Consider the following 18,869-nt stretch of genomic DNA (forward strand, 5'->3'; position numbering starts at 1 on the left):
TGCTATTTTTCTAAACATCTGTTTATCTTTCCTGTGTGTAGTACATTAATGGTGGAAACCTGGAGCAGCTGTTGGACAGTGATGTGCATCTGTCCTGGCCGGTGAGGATGAGCCTTGGTCTGGACATCGCACGAGGACTCCAGTACCTTCACAGCAAGGGTATATTCCACAGAGACCTCACGTCTAAGGTACACATCCATACACACACACAAACATTGTGTTGCTGTGAGCATATATCCAAACATTAATGTGTGTGTGTGTGTATGTGCGTAGAATTGTCTGGTGCGTTGGGAGAATGGCGTTTGCACTGCTGTGGTTGGAGACTTTGGCCTGGCAGAGAAAATTCCCGACTATAGGTCAGTCAGTTCCTCTCTGAACTCCATCGGTGTAATGTGTGCGTCTCCATTTCACATCTCATGCTTCCGCATCTTTTTGCAGGTGCTCTGTTCTAGGTCATGAAAAACATGCATTTTAGTTGTGTGTTGGAATATTAACTCAACCTTGTTTACCTGAACACGTTCACCCCTGTAAAAACATTTGGGATATTCCACAAGCTCAACAGGAAGATGAGTCATCAGAATTTCCTGAATATCATGAGACAAGGACAATAGGGAGGGAGAATGTGCATGACACTGAGAAATGAAGTTTTTCGCAATAGGGGCTCAATATTAACATTTGTTCAGTTGCCCTTGGCAACCTGGATTTTATGGCCTCTCTTTGCCTTATAAATAAAGTAACGGTAAAGAAACCTGCACCAATTTAAATAATATTGTTGTACAGCTTTAACCAGCTGTCCCCCCCCCCCCCAAATAATTAATTTTTTTTTTTTTTAATTTTGTGTGACTTGCTCTTGGGTATTTAAAAATGAGATGGTCAATGACTGTGTAGCTCACTACAACCCAAATTTGGGTAGAAGCTATATGCATCCTAGGTACCTTCCTCCCAGAAAGAATCAAAATCGGTGAAGACTTGAGGGAGAACTCTGGCACACTAATGATTTTGGCATGCTCTGATTTTGTCAATTTTGACAAATTTAAGCAATATTTTCAAAGTCATATGACTTTTTGTATTCAAGCACGCGTTCAGCTACAATAATATCTATGTAGTATATAGGTCATGATTGTACTTTGTGTTTAAAAAAACATAGATGAAGATGTTGTAAAAAGCAGGTTTAGTTCTGTGTTGGAATGTGTGAAAAAACATGACCTTACCCACTGTGACGAACTGTTTTGGTCACTTGAGGTGATTCTGTTCAGTCTTAGGAATGGATCAATCACAAAAACTTAAATCTGCTCAACTGATTTGGACAATTAACTGGCCAACAAAAAAATGTATGTCTTATTGTTTTGGGATAAAGGGCTGGCAGTGGGAGGGGGATTCAATGAGAAGAGTAAAAATTCTATTCCATGAGAAGAGTGAAAACCCTTCCTACTGCCATCTCTTAGTCCCAGTGAGTAAGGTCATGTTTTTTTCACCCATTCCAACACTGTTCTAAAATTGCTTTCTACAACATCTTTATTTATTTGACTCTCTTCACTGTCTTGAAATTACCTCTTGTACTATTTTACTCAGTTCAGAGCCGCAACCAACTCTGTTACACAACTACTGTCATTTTGCTCCAGCTCCAAATTTTACTCTCAACTCAAAATCGAGCAAAATTGACTATTTTTGAGGAAAATCTCATCTCATTATCTCTAGCCGCTTTATCCTGTTCTACAGGGTCGCAGGCAAGCTGGAGCCTATCCCAGCTGACTACGGGCGAAAGGCGGGGTACACCCTGGACAAGTCGCCAGGTCATCACAGGGCTGACACATAGACACAGACAACCATTCACACTCACATTCACACCTACGGTCAATTTAGAGTCACCAGTTAACCTAACCTGCATGTCTTTGGACTGTGGGGGAAACCGGAGCACCCGGAGGAAACCCACGTGGACACGGGGAGAACATGCAAACTCCGCACAGAAAGGCCCTCGCCGGCCACGGGGCTCGAACCCAGGACCTTCTTGCTGTGAGGCGACAGCGCTAACCACTACGCCACCGTGCCGCCCTTTGAGGAAAATAACTCTGGAAAAATTTCTGTCATTTTTCCTGTGTATGCACTACAGTGTATACATCAACCGATACGCTCATCAGAAATAGAAGAAATATTTACACTTAGTCAAGTTGATCTTGGGCTGGATCGAGTTGAAGTATTTTAAAAAAACAACATAATTTATCAGTGTCCCAGTTCTCAAGATTGAATTGAATCACTGTCCTGAATCCTCTGAAGCACATAAAACCCACATGCCATCTAGAAACAAGTTTTACCTCCAAATTGCCTGAACTATGTCTGACTGATTTTATCTTGTTTACAGTGGGCGCTCCCACCACGAAACAGAAACCAGTCGAAACTGAAAGAGTGAAAGTGATTATTCACATGGTAATGCCATGATAGTCTTTTTATGAATGCGTAAGTACATGCTCAGTGCTCCGACTCTGGTGTGACTGAGTAAGGTGACAAGTCTTATGTTTCATCTAATTTAGGTCATTTAAAAACTAATATTTGGCAGTGGGCACCTGGGAAAGTGCAAAGTACAAAGTTTCTGTTAATATGTTTAGCATGCTTGTATGATCACCTTGCGAAGATATTTATCTAAATACATGACCTACTCATTCTAAACCTGCCAGACAGATGACGGACAGTACGTGATGGCATAAACTGTCGGCCGGATGAGCTAAAAATTTAAATAGTTTGATTTGTAGAGTCAAAATTACAAATATTAGTGATAACATGAACAAAAGAAATTCAGAGACGACTCCTTCAGATTGTCATACTGTGTTAAAGACTGGGATATTGTGTGGAATGTTGTGTATATAGTTAACAAATGGTTTAAAAGTGAGTTGTTTGACATGGTGGTCTGCTTCTGAGCAGGGAGGGAGGGAGGGAACAGCAGAGTTCAGGAACAAGACGAAAAAGTGCATGCTTTTGTGAGTAAAGCATTGGTGTCTGTAACTGCCGTGTGTTTGGATACACGGGATGGTCAGTCAAAGGGAGTTGCTCTTTGTGGAGATGTGTGTCTCTGATGCAGGCTCAGTATTGTGATTGTTGCTCTGCGAATGCTTCAGCGTAAATTTATGGCCGTGACATTTTCCGTGTAGCGACTGTATTCGCTCTTCATCTTCGGACTTTACGTTCAGTTAGACGCATGCACACATTCAGCAGCTTCCAGTTATATAACGGGCAGCTGTGTGTATTTTGAGTGTCACTTGTGTTCCGTTTCCACTTTGTGTTTGTGTAGAACTTCCTAATGTTTTCACAAGTGTGTATTACGTGCGCGAGCGTGCATGTCCTTGTCTCTGTAACAGTGCTTATTCTGCTAGAAATTGTACTGAATCTTGACCTTTTTTTCTTTAATATTTGTTCACAGGCCTTTGGCTGTGTGTAGTTTAGAGGTGTCTCAAGTAATGGACACACACACACACACACACACACACACACACACACACACACACACACTGTGTGTGTGTACATGTTTACTCGTTAGGGGGTTAGATGCAAGACTTTTTGGAAAGCTTTCCTAATAAGGTCAAACTATTCCAGCATGAGGCTGCAGACTGGCACTGTGCCTCCCCAAACACTGTTTTTACTCTCCAGCTTTCTTGCACTGAAAACACTCTCTCTCTCTCTCTCTCTCTCTCTCTCTCTCATATATGTGCTCGCTCTCTCGATCTCAATGTTGATCTCTCTATGAATCTCTCTTCCTCTTTTGCCTGCACTCCCCTCTTTTACTTCCTCTTTTCACACTTCTCTCTCATGATTGATGATATGGCTAGATTTATTTATACCGTGTTATTGAACCAGTCCAAAATATCTCTGAGGAAGTACCTTTCAACAGACTCCGGTTGCCAGTTATAGTGGTTGTGGTGACCGTTTTGCTTCACTTTCCACACAAACATCTTCACAGATACTTATAAAAAAAAACACACACACACACACAGCGCAAACTACTGAATTCACAAGAATATTTTGACATCTGTGAGCTCGGTGTAAGCAATACCGCAAAAAATAAATTGCATCTCGGCACTTAAAGATGTTTTGTATGTTATTGACATTCATGATGCATTTTGATGAAGGACTGTATGCATCATGATCTATGTGCGCTTGCTAGTTTTAACCTTAGCAAAACAAATCTATTTTTTTTTCCAAGATATAATAAAAATGCAATGTAAAAAGGACTAAGAAGGAAGTTTGAGGTTATTATTTAGGTTGATTTTGTCTGAGTAACAGTGGTGTAGGTCGATGGTGGTGGTACAGCTTTAAGCAAGAGTTCAGGCACTCCTGCCCACATTGCTTTTTGAAATGAAAAGATGTACACAACTGCAGCAAAGTGTTCTTTTCCTTTCTGTGCAGCGGTTTGCACACACATTGGATGAACTTAAAGCGGATACGCAGAACCTTTTTATTTTTAAATACATTTGAGTGGATAGTATCTCCATCCTTGACTCTTGTATGCTGCATAATTGGAAATAAAAAATATATATATATTTGAGAGTTAAAATCGATTGCCAAGTTGGCATTCAAGCTGCCCCGCTGAGCCAGCCAGCCCTTAGTGCGTGATGTCACAGCGGAAACCGGTGCTATAGACCAAAGCCAGACTCAGCAGGCGAGAGTGGTTGCACTGGCCTCTCCGTTCGGATTTATTGGAGATTCTTCGGATTCCTCAGATAGTAATACATCTGACTGCGATAGTCCTGAAATTGGAGTGTGTGTACATGCTACTGCTATACACATAGAATTGTATCAGTTCGAACCATCGGAAACTGAATCCGATAGTAACATGTCGACCACAGAGGCCCCCACCTTACGAAATAAAGCCGTCTAGAGAACTGGATGGAATTGAACTGACAGTCTCATGTGACTCTCATTAAAACAGGATGGGTGTTATAACTTGTGCAACATACACGTACATGCATGCATTTTCACTGATAAAATGTAAAAGGCTAATTAAATAATCAGATGAACTGAGACAATCACATTCTGAAGCAAATTAAATAATCTTATACTGGTAACTTAAATACACAATACAAGTTACATGTATTAATCTAAATGCAGGTAAACATGTTGTGATGTAACCAAATGAGAGTCGCTTCTTGAAGGCTGATCTTGCGGCCGATTGTTTTTGAAACAATCTGGCTTTCAGTTCTTCGTTCATTTGCTTCTTCCATGTAAGGGCGAGATATTGCTGCTGAGGCAAGCATATCAAGCAGAGGGGGGAAAAAAAAAGCATATCCAGCAGAGAAATCTGCAGACTGGTCCACTCATTCTCTATTTTCTCCATACGGAGTACCCCGCCATTACTGCTCGGCTCACACTCCGGGAGAACTGGTGCAACTGAAATTGCTTTCCTTTTCTTGTAGTTTTATTTTCCTTTAATTGCTGATCCTGCACCCTCTTTCAATACGGGCTTATAGCCAACGCTCCTCAGCAGATCAGAGGTTTCATACGAGTCCTCAGTAAAATGTGCCCGTGAATTTCTCTCAAAACGCGTCCAAATCTTTGCAGTTTGAACATTCTTGGGCCGTGAATGCAACAAAAATCCACCTTCTGTTGTGTTGCTGCACCCGCCAGTAACACATCTATGTGGCATGGTGATAAATTGCTCAAAATGGAGGCTCGGAGTTGTAGTCAGCTCTGTGTTTTAGTATAGCGGAAATGGCAATGAGACTGATAGCCTTCCTGCGATGACATCACAGATGTCAAGGTCATTCACTCAGACCGCTTCCTATATGGATAATTTTAATCGTAAAAATTACTATTAGATTAGATAAAACTGAGTTTTATCTAATCTAAATCTAATAGTAATTTTTACGATTAGTCTTTATTGTTCATGCTTAATTATTCCTATGCCATTCTTGAGGTCTCAAGGCATTTTGAACAAAAAACGAGGCCATGGTTCTGCATATCTCCTTTTTAAAAAATATTTAACAATTATTCCACGAAATCGAGTCGTAGCACTGTGTTGGCTATAAGTCATGCACGATGAGATTGAGTGGATTAACTTTTATTCCATCGACATTCACTGGATTTGGAGAAAGTTTGCAAAAAGTTTGATAAATTTTATACGAAATGTCTGACAAAATCATTTCCGCTTAGAATGTAAACAAACCGGCGAAACGACAGGCGTGATTTGTGAAAAATACTATAATGATTCTTTTGGGTGGGGTGATAAAAGCTACTTTTATTCTGTATTTTGGGGGGGGAGGTGTTTGTTTTCAAGTAGAATTTTTATTTCGTCCTCGGTTGGTTCAGCAACATGTGCCACCGCTGTTTTTCTCTACTCGTGGTATACGAGTGGATAGCCTAGTAGTAGAGTAGCCAATCAGCTCAGGAGCCATCCTGCTCCCAGCTCAGAAGTTCTGCAGTCCAAAATGTCATTAACAACTGTAGTAAGGTCTGGAAGACTTTCAGATAAACCTGTGCAGATAAAAAAAAAAAAAAAAGGCAAAGCAAAATCCTCAAATGACAGCAAGTACGGCACGGTCGCCTCACAGCAAGAAGGTCCTGGGTTCGAACCCAGTGGCCGGTGGGGGCCTTTCTGTGTGGAGTTTGCATGTTCTCCCTGTGTCTGCGTGGGTTTCCCCCACAGTCCAAAGACATGCGGTTAGGTTAATATGGGACAGCCTTGGGCTGAGGTGCCCTTGAGCGAGGGCACCTGCTCAAGGGCACCTGCGAGCCACCTGCTCCCTGGGCACGGTTAGCATGGCTGCCCACTGCTCTGGGTGTGTGTGTGTGTGTGTGTTTACTGCTTCAGATGGGTTAAATGCAGAGAGGAATTTCACAAGTGTGTGATGAATAAAGTTGTACTTTAAAAGTACCTGCAGGAAGGTTTAGCTGGCACAGGAATGGTGGTGCACCATTCGCCACTGTAGCATTGCCTTCACAAACAGGATCTGCATGGGAGGGTCATCAGAGGAAAACCTGACCTGTGACCTCATCGCAAAAATGTAAACATCAAGTATGGGAATCCAAAAAGTAGATATGCCAGAGGCATTTGGAAACAAGTGCTGTGGACTGATGAAGTGTAAATGGACCTTTTAGGTAGGGCTGGGTGCAAAAGATTGATCCACGATCTGATATCGATTCACGTTCAAAAAATACGAGATCGATTCAAAAATGTGTGGATCGATCTCTTCCAGGTGGCTATAGGCACTAATTTCTCGACCGCACAAGGACCACTATAAAAAGCGGGTGCCGGCAAACGAAACCGAAACTTAAGAACGCGAGATGGCTGAAGCTGCACAGCTAAAATCACCGCCTGGCCTGAAAGCTGATGTATGGCATTACTTTGGATTCAAACATTACGAGGACAGAGACGAAGTCGACAGAACAAAAGCAGTGTGCAAACTGTGCCACATAGAGGCAAAATATACTGGCAATACAACCAATCTCCGCAACCACTTATCCAGGCACCACGCCGACACAGTTTCACCTAAACCTGTGGCGAATCAAACTGCACTGGAGAAGGCATTTGGTGTTAAATTACATGCACAAACACATGGGGCTGCTCCTGTCAATAGGGACAGTTTTTACTTTAAAGTGACAATCCAGCAATATCTAAGTAAATCGATATCGAATTGGATCGTGACCTTATGAATCAGAATCGGATCGATCCAGGAAATCTGGATCGATTCCCAGCCCTACTTTTAGGACACATTCACTAAAGAAATGGAGAATGGATTCTAGTAGGAAATGTGGCACTGCTAGTCGAGAAGCAGAAGCTGTAGCTTTTGGAATGATCCTCACACTCCTGACTTCAACATCAGCTTCTGCGAGGAAGAATGGGTGAAATTCATGAAGCAAGAATGGTTACAAGTGTTTTAATCTCATCTCATTATCTGTAGTCGCTTTATCCTGTTCTACAGGGTCGCAGGCAAGCTGGAGCCTATCCCAGCTGACTACGGGCAAAAGGCGGGGTACACCCTGGACAAGTCGCCAGGTCATCACAGGGCTGACACATAACACAGACAACCATTCACACTCACATTCACACCTTTAGAGTCACCAGTTAACCTAACCTGCATGTCTTTGGACTGTGGGGGAAACCGGAGCACCCGGAGGAAACCCATGCGGACACGGGGAGAACATGCAAACTCCGCACAGAAAGGCCCTCGCCGGCCACGGGGCTCGAACCCGGACCTTCTTGCTGTGAGGCGACAGCGCTAACCACTACACCACCGTGCCACCCGCGTTTTAATATTTTATTTGTCTGATTCCTGGTCATGTAAGGAGACTAATTAAAACAGGGATGCTCTGGCCCAGGTTATTTTTGATTGGCTGATTAATTAGAAATCCAGCTATTGTCAACTTTTTAATTGGCACATAATGGACAACACAGCTGCATTGAAACTGTAATCCTGTATTTGACCTGTAACAAAAGTCCTCTTTTAATGCAACCTAAGCATAATCAGAGTAGACTGTTGGTACATGGGATGACTTTTTAAATGATAAAAATAGACCTCTTGGTTTTGCTTTCTTTTCACCTTTTCTTTGCTTTCTCCCTCTGCTTATAGTGACGGCACACAGACGGAGGCTCTGAGCATCGTGGGCTCTCCGTACTGGATGGCTCCTGAAGTGCTCCGAGGAGAGCAGTATGACGAAAAGGTGGGATGAGTCACGATGTCCTGTGACACAAGCTGCATTACGGTTCCGCACACCTTCTTCTAAAACTGCCATTCGTATCACTCAAGGTTAAAAACTGTAGCTTGTTCTAACCCTTTGCCTTTATTCTTGTTACTGTGTGTCTAGGTGGATGTTTTTGCCTATGGTATTATCCTCTGTGAGATCATCGGTCGGATTCAGGCAGATCCAGACTTCCTGCCCCGCACAGAGGCAAGGCAAACCTCACGATGGGTTTCACTACATGAAGTTTTTGAGAACATTAGCTGTATATTTAAGTTATTCCACGAAAATGAGCCTTACATGAGCTGATAGTCAAGTTTATTTGTATAGCCCTTTTAACAATAAGCATTGTCACAAAGCAGCTTTACAGAATTTGAACGACTTGAAATACGAGCTAATTTTATCCCTAATCTATCCCCAATGAGCATGCCTGTGGCGACGGTGGCAAAGAAGGCATATAGCTTGAGTGGAATAACGGTTTTATTCTCTCCACATTCACTGGATTTTGAGAAACGGCCTTATTTTTTGCAAATTCATTAAATACCTTTTTTTTTAAAGACAAAATGTCTGACAAAATGATTTCCGCTTAGAATGTAAACAAACCGGCAAAATGACTGTAGCAGTTTGTGAAAAATGCTATGATTTATGATTTCTGGAAAAAATAGAGACGTTCTTACCATCAAATACTTTTTTTGGAAGCCTTTCGAGGTGCCTGTATGTTTAACTGAGTTTGAGCGTGTTTAAGAATGTAACTGGCGAGCCAGCCTCAGGTAGCGATTCCACAGTCAGGGTGTGGCACCACTGCGTACTGACTATATACAGTGCCTTGCAAAAGTATTCATACCCCTTGAACTTTTACACATTTTTCCACCTTACAACCACGAACTTAAGTTTTTTTTTTTTTTTTTTTTTGAGATTTTATGTGATAGACCAACACAGAGTAGCACATAATTGTGAAGTGAAACGAAAATGATAAATGGTCTTCAAAATTTTAAACAAAAATCTGAAAAATGTGGTGTGCATTAGTATTCAGCCCCCCTGCGTCAATACTTTGTAGAGCCACCTTTTGCTGCAATTACAGCTGCAAGTCTTTTGTGGTATGTCTCTACCAGATTTGCACATCTAGACATTGAAATTTTTGCCTGTTCTTCTTTGCAAAATAGCTCAAGCTCAGACAGATTGGATGGAGAGCGTCTGTGAACAGCAATTTTCAAGTCTTGCCACAGATGCTCAGTGGGATTTAGGTCTGGACTTTGACTGGGCCATTCAAACACATGAATATTCTTTGATCTAAACCATTCCATTGTAGCTCTGGCTGTATGTTTAGGGTCATTGTCTTGCTGGAAGGTGAATCTCCTTCCCAGTCTCAAGTCTTTTGCAGCCTCCAGTAGGTTTTCTTCCAGGATTGCCCTGTATTTAGCTCCATCCATCTTCCCATCAACTCTGACCAGCTTCCCTGTCCCTGCTGAAGAAAAGCATCCCCATAGCATGATGCTGCCACCACCATGTTTCACAGTGGGGATGGTGTGTGCAGGGTGATGAGCAGTGTTAGTTTTCCACCACACATTGTGCTTTGCATTTTGGCCAAAAAGTTCAACTTTGGTCTCATCTGACCAAGGCACCTTCTTCCACACGTTTGCTGTGTCCCCTACATGGCTTCTTATGCCTGTCTTTCAACAATGGCTTTCTTCTTGCCACTCTTCCAAAAAGGCCAGATTTGTGGAGTGTACGACTTATAGTTGTCCTGTGCACAGATTCTCCCACCTGAGCTGTGGATTTCTGCAGCTCCTCCAGAGTGATCATGGGCCTCTTGGCTGCTTCTCTGACCAGTGCTCTCCTTGCTCGCTCTGTCAGTTTAGGTGGACGGCCATGTCTTGGTAGGCTTGCAGTTGTGCTATACTTTTTCCATTTTTGAATGATGGATTGAACAGTGCTTCTCGATGTTCAGAGCTTGGGATATTTTTTTATAACCTAACCCTGCTTTAAGCTTCTCCAGAACTTTATCCCTGACCTGTCTGGTGAGTTCTTTGGTCTTCATGATGCTGTTTGTTCTTCAGTGTTCTCTAACAAACCACTGAGGCCTTCACAGAACAAGTGTATTTATGCTGAGAGTAAATTACACACGGTAGGACTCTATTAACTAATTAGATGACTTCTGAAGGCAATTGATTGCACTGGATTGTATTTAGAGGTATCAGAGTACAGGGGGCTGAATACTAATGCACACCACACTTTTCAGATTTTTATTTGTTTCAAATTTTGAAGACCATTTATCTTTTCTGTTTCACTTCACAATTATGTGCTACTCTGTGTTGGTCTATCACATAAAATCTCAATAAAAAACTTAAGTTTGTGGTTGTAAGGTGGAAAAATGTGAAAAAGTTCAAGGGGTATGAATACTTTTTCAAGGCACTGTAAATGCCATGTTACATCACCTCAGTTCGCAATATAACCCTCCGTGTTTGAGAGGTCTACAGCGCTGTCCAGGTAAAGAACAGGTTTTGCAACGTCTGTGCGAATCCTGGCATCTGTATTTCTAAGCCGGCTATTTTTTTTCTTTCTATTTATGTACTGTAGTGTCTGTCTCCAAATCAGACAAAGACTGAGGTCAGACCTGCACAGATCTCTAGTTATTATTTTGATAATGCCTTTAACAATAGACATTGTCACAAAACAGCAGCTACAGATTTCATTTTGTAAGAAGCCGGCTAGAGGTGACGGCGGCGAGGAAAATCTCTTGGGGACGAAGTGCACAATTCTCACGGTGTCCCTGTAGGGATTAGTTAACGGTCATCTGCTTATTTTCTTTGTTTAAATATTTTTCTCTACTCACGGTATGAGCTAATATCCTAGTAGTAGAGTAGCCAATCTGAGCGCACGATTGCTCATCCAGTGAATGTGGATGGAATAAATAAAAGGAGGGGAAAAAAATACACTGAACAAAAAAAGATAATGCACTTATGGTTTAAACATTTTCAGCTAAATCGTTCATGTATATGAAATCACCATTGTGCAACAAAATATAGACACTTGCATCAGTAAAATGCCAACAAGAATACCAGCCACAACGTGAAGGACACTGGGGATTAGTGTTCACTTAGTTACACTTTCGGTCTTGTGCGTAATCACCATTTGCTTTCTGTAGTGCAGTACGTCTCCTTCACATACAGCGAAAGAGATTATTGATTGAGGCTTGTGGAATGTTGTTCCATTCTTCCACAAGAGCTGCACAGAGTTCACAGGCAGTCCTACAGGACAGGAACACGCTGACGTACCCGATGGTCCAGAACGTCCCACGGGGGACATGTCGAATGAAATAGGAAGGCCGCTGAAGAACAGGAATGTCTTCAGCTTCCAGAAATTGTGTGTACAGCCTAGCAGCATGAAGCCAAGCGTGGTCGCTTTTCAGCATGATATCGAGACATCGATGGCATTGTGATGTGTGACACATGTGGAGGATTTGCGGTGGCCTTTTATTGTCCTGCAACGTTTTAAGATTCAGTACACAGACACATCCTGCTCGTGCAGCTGGCCACACCTGTCTGTTGGGTGGATTATCTTGTAAGGAACTTGACACGTTACTGAGCAGATGTAAACTAATTACTTTGTTCGTTTCAACTCGACAAACAGTGCATGTTTATGCAAAGATGGAACCGAACGTTTCAAAAATAATAATAACCCCCCTCCTTTATTTATTTATTTACTTTTTTTTTTTTTAAGGTTTTCCGTTTCTAAGTTTGGTGTATATAAATAATATAAACTTGTATAAAAGCAAGGTTTCCTGTTGCTGTGTGACTCGTTCTTATGTGGAACAGCCAAAGACTTCGTGTTTAGTCTGAGCTTTGTGCGACTCACGTCACGTAAAACAGAATTGCGTCAAAACCTAATCTTGTTTAACTGAAAAGTTAAGCATGGTGTTTTCTAAATGCTATATTGATGCTATATTGTCCTTTGATGAATCCAGTGCTGCTGCTTCTCTGACTTCAGCTGGAGTTATCTTATCTGAACCCAGGCTTGCATAATTCATCAGATTATTTTATCCCAAGCACCAGAATCCAGTTCAGTCAGCTGAATGTGGAACAATTGCAGAATATTTTACCAGCAAAATACCGTTAAAGCTGCAGTACGTCGCTGTTTGGTCTAACGGACTGTAGAGGTTCTATCCGTCTGTAGTAAGGCTGGACAGTATAACACAATTATCATACCACAATGAATGCAGGGATTTTTCTGTGATACATGATGCGCATTACAGTACGTTTGATAGCAAATAATAATTTTTTTTTTTTTTTTTAAATGCAACACCTATTTTATAAATTGAGCTTCATTTCACTTTTTTTTTAAAAATTAAGTTAGCTGCTTCCAGTCAGTTTGTAGAAATTTTTTAAAGAGTTATAAGGATATCGCAAATGCGTACAATTTCTAAGGAAGGCGAAACAGAATTTATGATCTTGATCTCATTTTATGCCACAGCTCTGACGCAAGGGCTGACTGTAAGGTTTGTTTTATACGCATGTGCTTGTTCTAATACATTATTTCTCTAGCAGCCACTTGCATAAGAAATTACATGGTCGATGCTGCACAAATGGGTTTAAAGTCGTGTGTAATTTTTGCAAAAGGTTTTCTGTAAGGAGATGGTTGGTTAGCATTTTTGGAAGGAGTCTCGAATGTCATGGTTGGGGTGGGTTTTTTTATTATTATTATTATCTCATCTCATTATCTGTAGCCGCTTTATCCTGTTCTACAGGGTCGCAGGCAAGCTGGAGCCTATCCCAGCTGACTACGGGCGAAAGGCAGGGTACACCCTGGACAAGTCGCCAGGTCATCACAGGGCTGACACATAGACACAGACAACCATTCACACTCGCATTCACACCTACGCTCAATTTAGTCACCAGTTAACCTAACCTGCATGTCTCTGGACTGTGGGGGAAACCGGAGCACCCGGAGGAAACCCACGCGGACACGGGGAGAACATGCAAACTCCGCACAGAAAGGCCCTCGCCGGCCACAGGGCTCGAACCCAGGACCTCCTTGCTGTGAGGCGACAGCGCTAACCACTACACCACCGTGCCGCCCCTATCATTATTATTAAAAAAGAGAGAACCTTAAGGGGGGAGTCTAGTGAGGGAATGACTGTTTATAGTTGCTGCAATACAAGTGATAACAGGAACTAACTTGCAGTGTAGATGTTTCACAACATGTAACTATAAAAATGCAAAATGTTCTTTCTATCATAAAAAAAGTTAATGCTTTTGTTGGTATTGTTTCGTGTTAAAGGGTGCACGTGGTTATTGGACTGTCTTGCAAGGAGTAGTGTTATGTAATGCAGGTAGTCTGATAAAGCACGTTATTGATTGACTGACTATCTGATTGACGTCTGACTTTGGCTGGATACAGTGGAAAGCCAATCGCATTTGCTCAGTGTACTTAGTTGAGAATCCAGGACAAGGTTTATCATTGACCTGATCTTTTAATCAAGGCTGAGAAACAAAATGTAATGTGTGTGTGAACCAAGACTGTAATCTGGCTTTGTTTTCTTCATTCAAACTTGGAACACCTGTGGAGTGAGTTTGGATATGCAAACTTGGCGTGTATTCATGCACGTGTGCGCACGCACAAAAACGTTCTGAAAATGGCATTATTATTATTAAAGGTGTTGTGTCTTTCCCCAGTTATTTAGCGTTAATTATAAAGGCATTGCAGCCTCAAATGAGAACCTGAAACAAGGAAAGTGCACTAAGCCAGTGTGTTTAGTACAGAGTTGTCGATTGTGTGTTTCACTAATGGATGTCGCTGTAGTCTGGGTGTGTGCAGTGCCCCCTGGTGGTGACTATTAGTCTATCAAAAGTGAAAGTATGAATAAATTAAGCTGCTTTTTTTTTTTTTTTGTCTGAGGAGAACTTCACTATGATTTGTCTGCTTGTGTCTGTATCTTTGTGCAGGATTTTGGTTTAGATGTGAATGCGTTTCGGCCGATGGCGGGAGAATGTCCCCCTGCTTTCCTCGGCCTAGCGGTCACCTGCTGTCATGTAAGTCTAACTTTCTTTCTTAAAAACGTGCACACACATTTCCCAAATCAGTACTTGCCTGCAGAAACACTACTACAGATGGGTGAGACATTAGTAAGGTGTCCACTACAAGCCTTAATTAAAATAAATTCCTTGCATTTAAAAAAAAATATTTCTTTAATCCTCTCCCCTTTCAAGATGTCTGTAGGTCACTGTCTGTATTGTTTTTATGTTGTCCTTAATTAGGTTTTGTTTGTATTGTCAACATGATTGTATTGTGATGTGATTTGTCTTTATGTGCTGCAGAACAGGAACCCAGGGTTTTTTCTAGAAAAATTTAGTATGAGGGCGCTCACCATGGTGAGGGAGCGAAGCGGGGGAGATGGTGCCGGTTGCCCCCCCGCCGTGCAAAGCCTTTGAAAAATGCTCCAATGGGACATTCTGAGGCTATCTGAGAGGGAAATTGTAACAAATTGTCTGTCAACATTGAAAAAGAAAAGTAATCATCTTCTGCCCCGGACAGTCTTTGGCTTTCTTCCGCTTCGTGCCGCTGGATGACATCTTTAAATGCCCAAGTGTCAACAAAAACAACTCGCGAACTACTTCTGTCAAAAGCTCCCGCGCCAGTGGGTAAAAGGTCATTCAGTCTCGAGAAATTTCGCTCTACAAGTCAGCTGACCTTGTATGTAACCCATGTCAAATCTCGCGAGAGCAGCCGCGACAAGTAAACAACTAAACAACATGGCGCCTCAGTCTGGAAAACGCCAATTCGGATTGTTTTTGCACCGTCTGGCGGTGTATCTGCTATGATTGGAATATTTTTGGAGCAATTATAACATATTTGATGATCAGACACATTGTCACGTAGTGTTGCTGGGATGTTTTCACGGAGTCGGTAAGGGGGCGCACGCCGAGAGTAAGAGGGCGCAGCGCCCCTGTTCCCCCATTTAGACGAAAGCCTGGGAACCTGCTGTAAACCAGTTTTAACTGCATCAGGCCCGTTTAACTGTAACTGAAATGTTACTTTTTCATCTTGTCCTGTATTTAAAAACAAAAAACAAAGCCACTAGAATGGCTTCAAAACATCTCGACATCAATTCTACCAGTCGCTGGAGCAACAATGACGCTGGAGTAATGATGAACATCGTTCTTTCAAACGATATTCCCTCAGTTGGTATTTGGTGGTGGAGAGTGCTGTCTAACCCAGAGCTCCAAAATCCCCCATAGGCTTTCAGTGAGGTTGAGGTCTGAGGAGTGTGAAGGTCATAGCATAGGATTTGCATCATTTCATTCTCATCAAACTCTGGCGGGTTTCCCAAAAGCCTCTTGATGCTAAGAGCATCTTAACTAGGAGAGAGAGTGTTCATTGTGCTGCTCGCTCTACCATTTAATGATGATCTTTGTACTAGGATGCTTTTGGGAAACCCACCCCTGTTTAGTGAGCCCTTGTTCTGATTGGATGAGGGGAGCCACCCTGAAAGAGACCACGCCCATCAGCATAGAAATGCTTCAACATGGGATCCTGGTGATCATTCCGAAGAGCTGTGTGTTGAACTGCAGTAGCGGCGGCTACTTAAGTGGACTCAAACCATGATGGCAAAAATAAATAAATAAATGCCCCCTATACCACAAGAGGGGTGTGGGTGTGTGCGCCCCCCCCCCCCCCCCCCCCCCCCGCCGCCGCCGCTGCTGAATTGTCACCCTTTTTGTAGTTTTTGTTTGAAAACTGTTAAATATTAGTTAAATCATGTAATATGAAGATGGTTGATTTTTCTTAAGCAAATGAAATTTTGTGGAGGAACAGATGCTGCGTTTTTTTTTTTTTTAATATTTTATAGTTGTATTATATTTGAGTTTGTGATGTGGAAATGAAATACCTCAAATACACCTTCTTAGTGACTTTGGCCACAAAGCCCATCACTTTCAATAGACTTGGGTTCGGGGGCGAAAACGTGTTTGTGTGTTGTGTTTTGTGTGAATGACATTTTGTTCTGACAGCCGCAATGTTGACTCATTTCTCATTTTAACACCTTGCTGTCTAAACCCCCAGATGAAGCCACAGAGTCGTCCTCCGTTCTCTGAGATTGTGTCAGAGTTAGAGAGGATCGGCGCTGGGCAGCAGGTGGCGCAGACGGGGCCTGTGGAGGGTGAGTCAGCAAAATAAATCTCTTTTCTGCCTTTTAAATACTGTATGGGCTTTCTCAAGGAAAAGCCGTTGTTTGGGTGTGTTTCTATGGAGTCATAAAGGATTCTAACTGATGGTTGAGACTCTGTAGCCCCTTTTACAGCCTGTTCAAGGTGGAATTCTTGCACCTTTGTTCCACCTGATGTTATGTGTAAAAAGTCCAAATGTGGATCGGGGGCGGGGGGGGGGGTCTGTGTGTTCCCGCCTCTGAGCCAGAACGATTGGTAGGAACAGAACTAGAATCAAGGTCTGTGTAAAAGAGACAGCCGGAATGACGAAACAGCAGTGTGACCAGCATGAATCAAAGTGTCTCTGTCTAAGGTCCATGTGCCTTTCTGTCTCAAATCGCTTCCTACTTCATTTTCTCATCAACTTGCTTCTGATTGCACAAACATGTGGCTTGCAAGGGTCCCCCCCTCCCGTTAGTAAGCGTAATTTACTATGACCTGACCCCCCCCCCCCCCCCCCCGCTAAAAAGCCGGCTCGACTAAAGGACACAGTCATGTGTTTATAATATAATATATAATGAGGCTGTTACTTCCTTTGAATGAATGAATTATTTAACGGAAATAATTACATGTTGTATATGATGCTCAGCAACTTTGCCTGCGTTTGGAGAGTGGTATAAACGTGCACGGCTAACGAAAGCACCAACACTCAGTTCACCAGGTGTTGATTTTAAAGCAGCGCTGATACGATCAAAGTATTCATATTTCTGACCTGTAGATACGTCAGCCTAGATGCTGGTGCTCTGTCGTGACACGTCAAGCCTCTGGTTGCGGAACACCGGCCAGCAATGTAAAAACACACTGGCGCAGCTTCCTTTCAGCTTTATTTGGTTCACTGTAAATCACTATAGTCAGAATGTTGAGGTGCCGTCTTTACACCAATATTATGGAATATGTGTCAAAAGGGCTTGTTTGGAAGTTCACTAATATGGGAGGGAGTGTTTAACAAAACTTGATAGATGTTTGTCCTTTATGGACGGTCTTATTTGGAGGTTCATGGGATAGCAGCACTAAAAAAAAAAATACCATTTTCAGTAGTAGCATTAGTACCTTTTTTTTTTTTTTTTTTCTTCCCTTCCAAGGACCGGCACAAATGGACGAAAGTGATTCAGGGAAGTAGAATATATTGTCCCACTTGCGATCCATTAGCAGCTTCCTCGACATCATCGACTTGCTTTGCGGTCAAAATCTTAAATGCTGTTCTCAGTCAGGAGTTTTAAACTTTGCCCGTCGTACCTCAGGAACGTGTATACCTGCAATTCTGAAGTGTGTATAACTACAACACTAGAAACAAATCTAACATTCACATGGTTAAAAGATCATCCAGGTCTGGTTATAGAGCCTTCGAATATTCTGCTGCCAAATTATTCAACAGTCTGGATACAATTGGTTGTGTATATAACTAACTAAAAATGTTCTAGATAAACTCTAAATTGTCCAATGTACTCAAACTTCCAAGTTATTCTAATTTACACACTATTTCTTAGTTTCCGTCATCAATACAAATCGTCATAAGTTTTAATATTTTATGTACATTGGCAAACGTATAATAAATATATTCACTTGTGCACAGCTTTTATGTAAATGTCAGCTTTTGAAACCCTGTGCCTAATAAAAATTAATTATTATTTATTATTATTGTGTATCTACACTATTAGGGTTGGGCCTGTGGATGATGGCTGACAGTCATGATGTTGAACCCAGCATTGTGAATCCCCCCCCCCGACTTAAACTAATAATTCCTAATCATTACATTTTTAATAATTATTCAGTTAAATGTGACCTGGCGACTTGTCCAGGGTGCACCCTGCCTTTCGCCCGTAGTCAGCTGGGATAGGCTCCAGCTTGCCTGCGACCCTGTAGAACAGGATAAAGCGGCTACAGATAATGAGAGGAGTTAAATGTGCAAGACATGTTAAAAACATTTCATCCATCCATTATCTGTAGCTGCTTTTTCTGTACAGGGTCGCAGGCAAACTGGAGCCTATCCCAGCTGACTACAGG

The 18,869-nt window shown here is 42.1% G+C and overlaps 1 protein-coding gene across 2 annotated transcripts in view; it reads left to right on the top strand.

Moving 5' to 3' along the window:
• The window catches only part of tesk1b (testis associated actin remodelling kinase 1b), a 73,099-nt gene that overhangs the window by 48,580 nt on the left and 5,650 nt on the right, over window positions 1-18,869 (top strand). For both annotated transcript variants that reach the window (XM_060938266.1, XM_060938352.1), the window contains exons 5-10: window positions 42-188; window positions 274-356; window positions 8,556-8,646; window positions 8,791-8,874; window positions 14,607-14,693; window positions 16,723-16,819. In XM_060938266.1, the coding sequence (XP_060794249.1) occupies window positions 42-188; window positions 274-356; window positions 8,556-8,646; window positions 8,791-8,874; window positions 14,607-14,693; window positions 16,723-16,819 (589 nt within the window). The remainder of the gene's footprint in view (window positions 1-41; window positions 189-273; window positions 357-8,555; window positions 8,647-8,790; window positions 8,875-14,606; window positions 14,694-16,722; window positions 16,820-18,869) is intronic.

This window comes from Neoarius graeffei, chromosome 1, assembly GCF_027579695.1.
Source record: "Neoarius graeffei isolate fNeoGra1 chromosome 1, fNeoGra1.pri, whole genome shotgun sequence".
Lineage (NCBI taxonomy): Eukaryota > Metazoa > Chordata > Actinopteri > Siluriformes > Ariidae > Neoarius > Neoarius graeffei.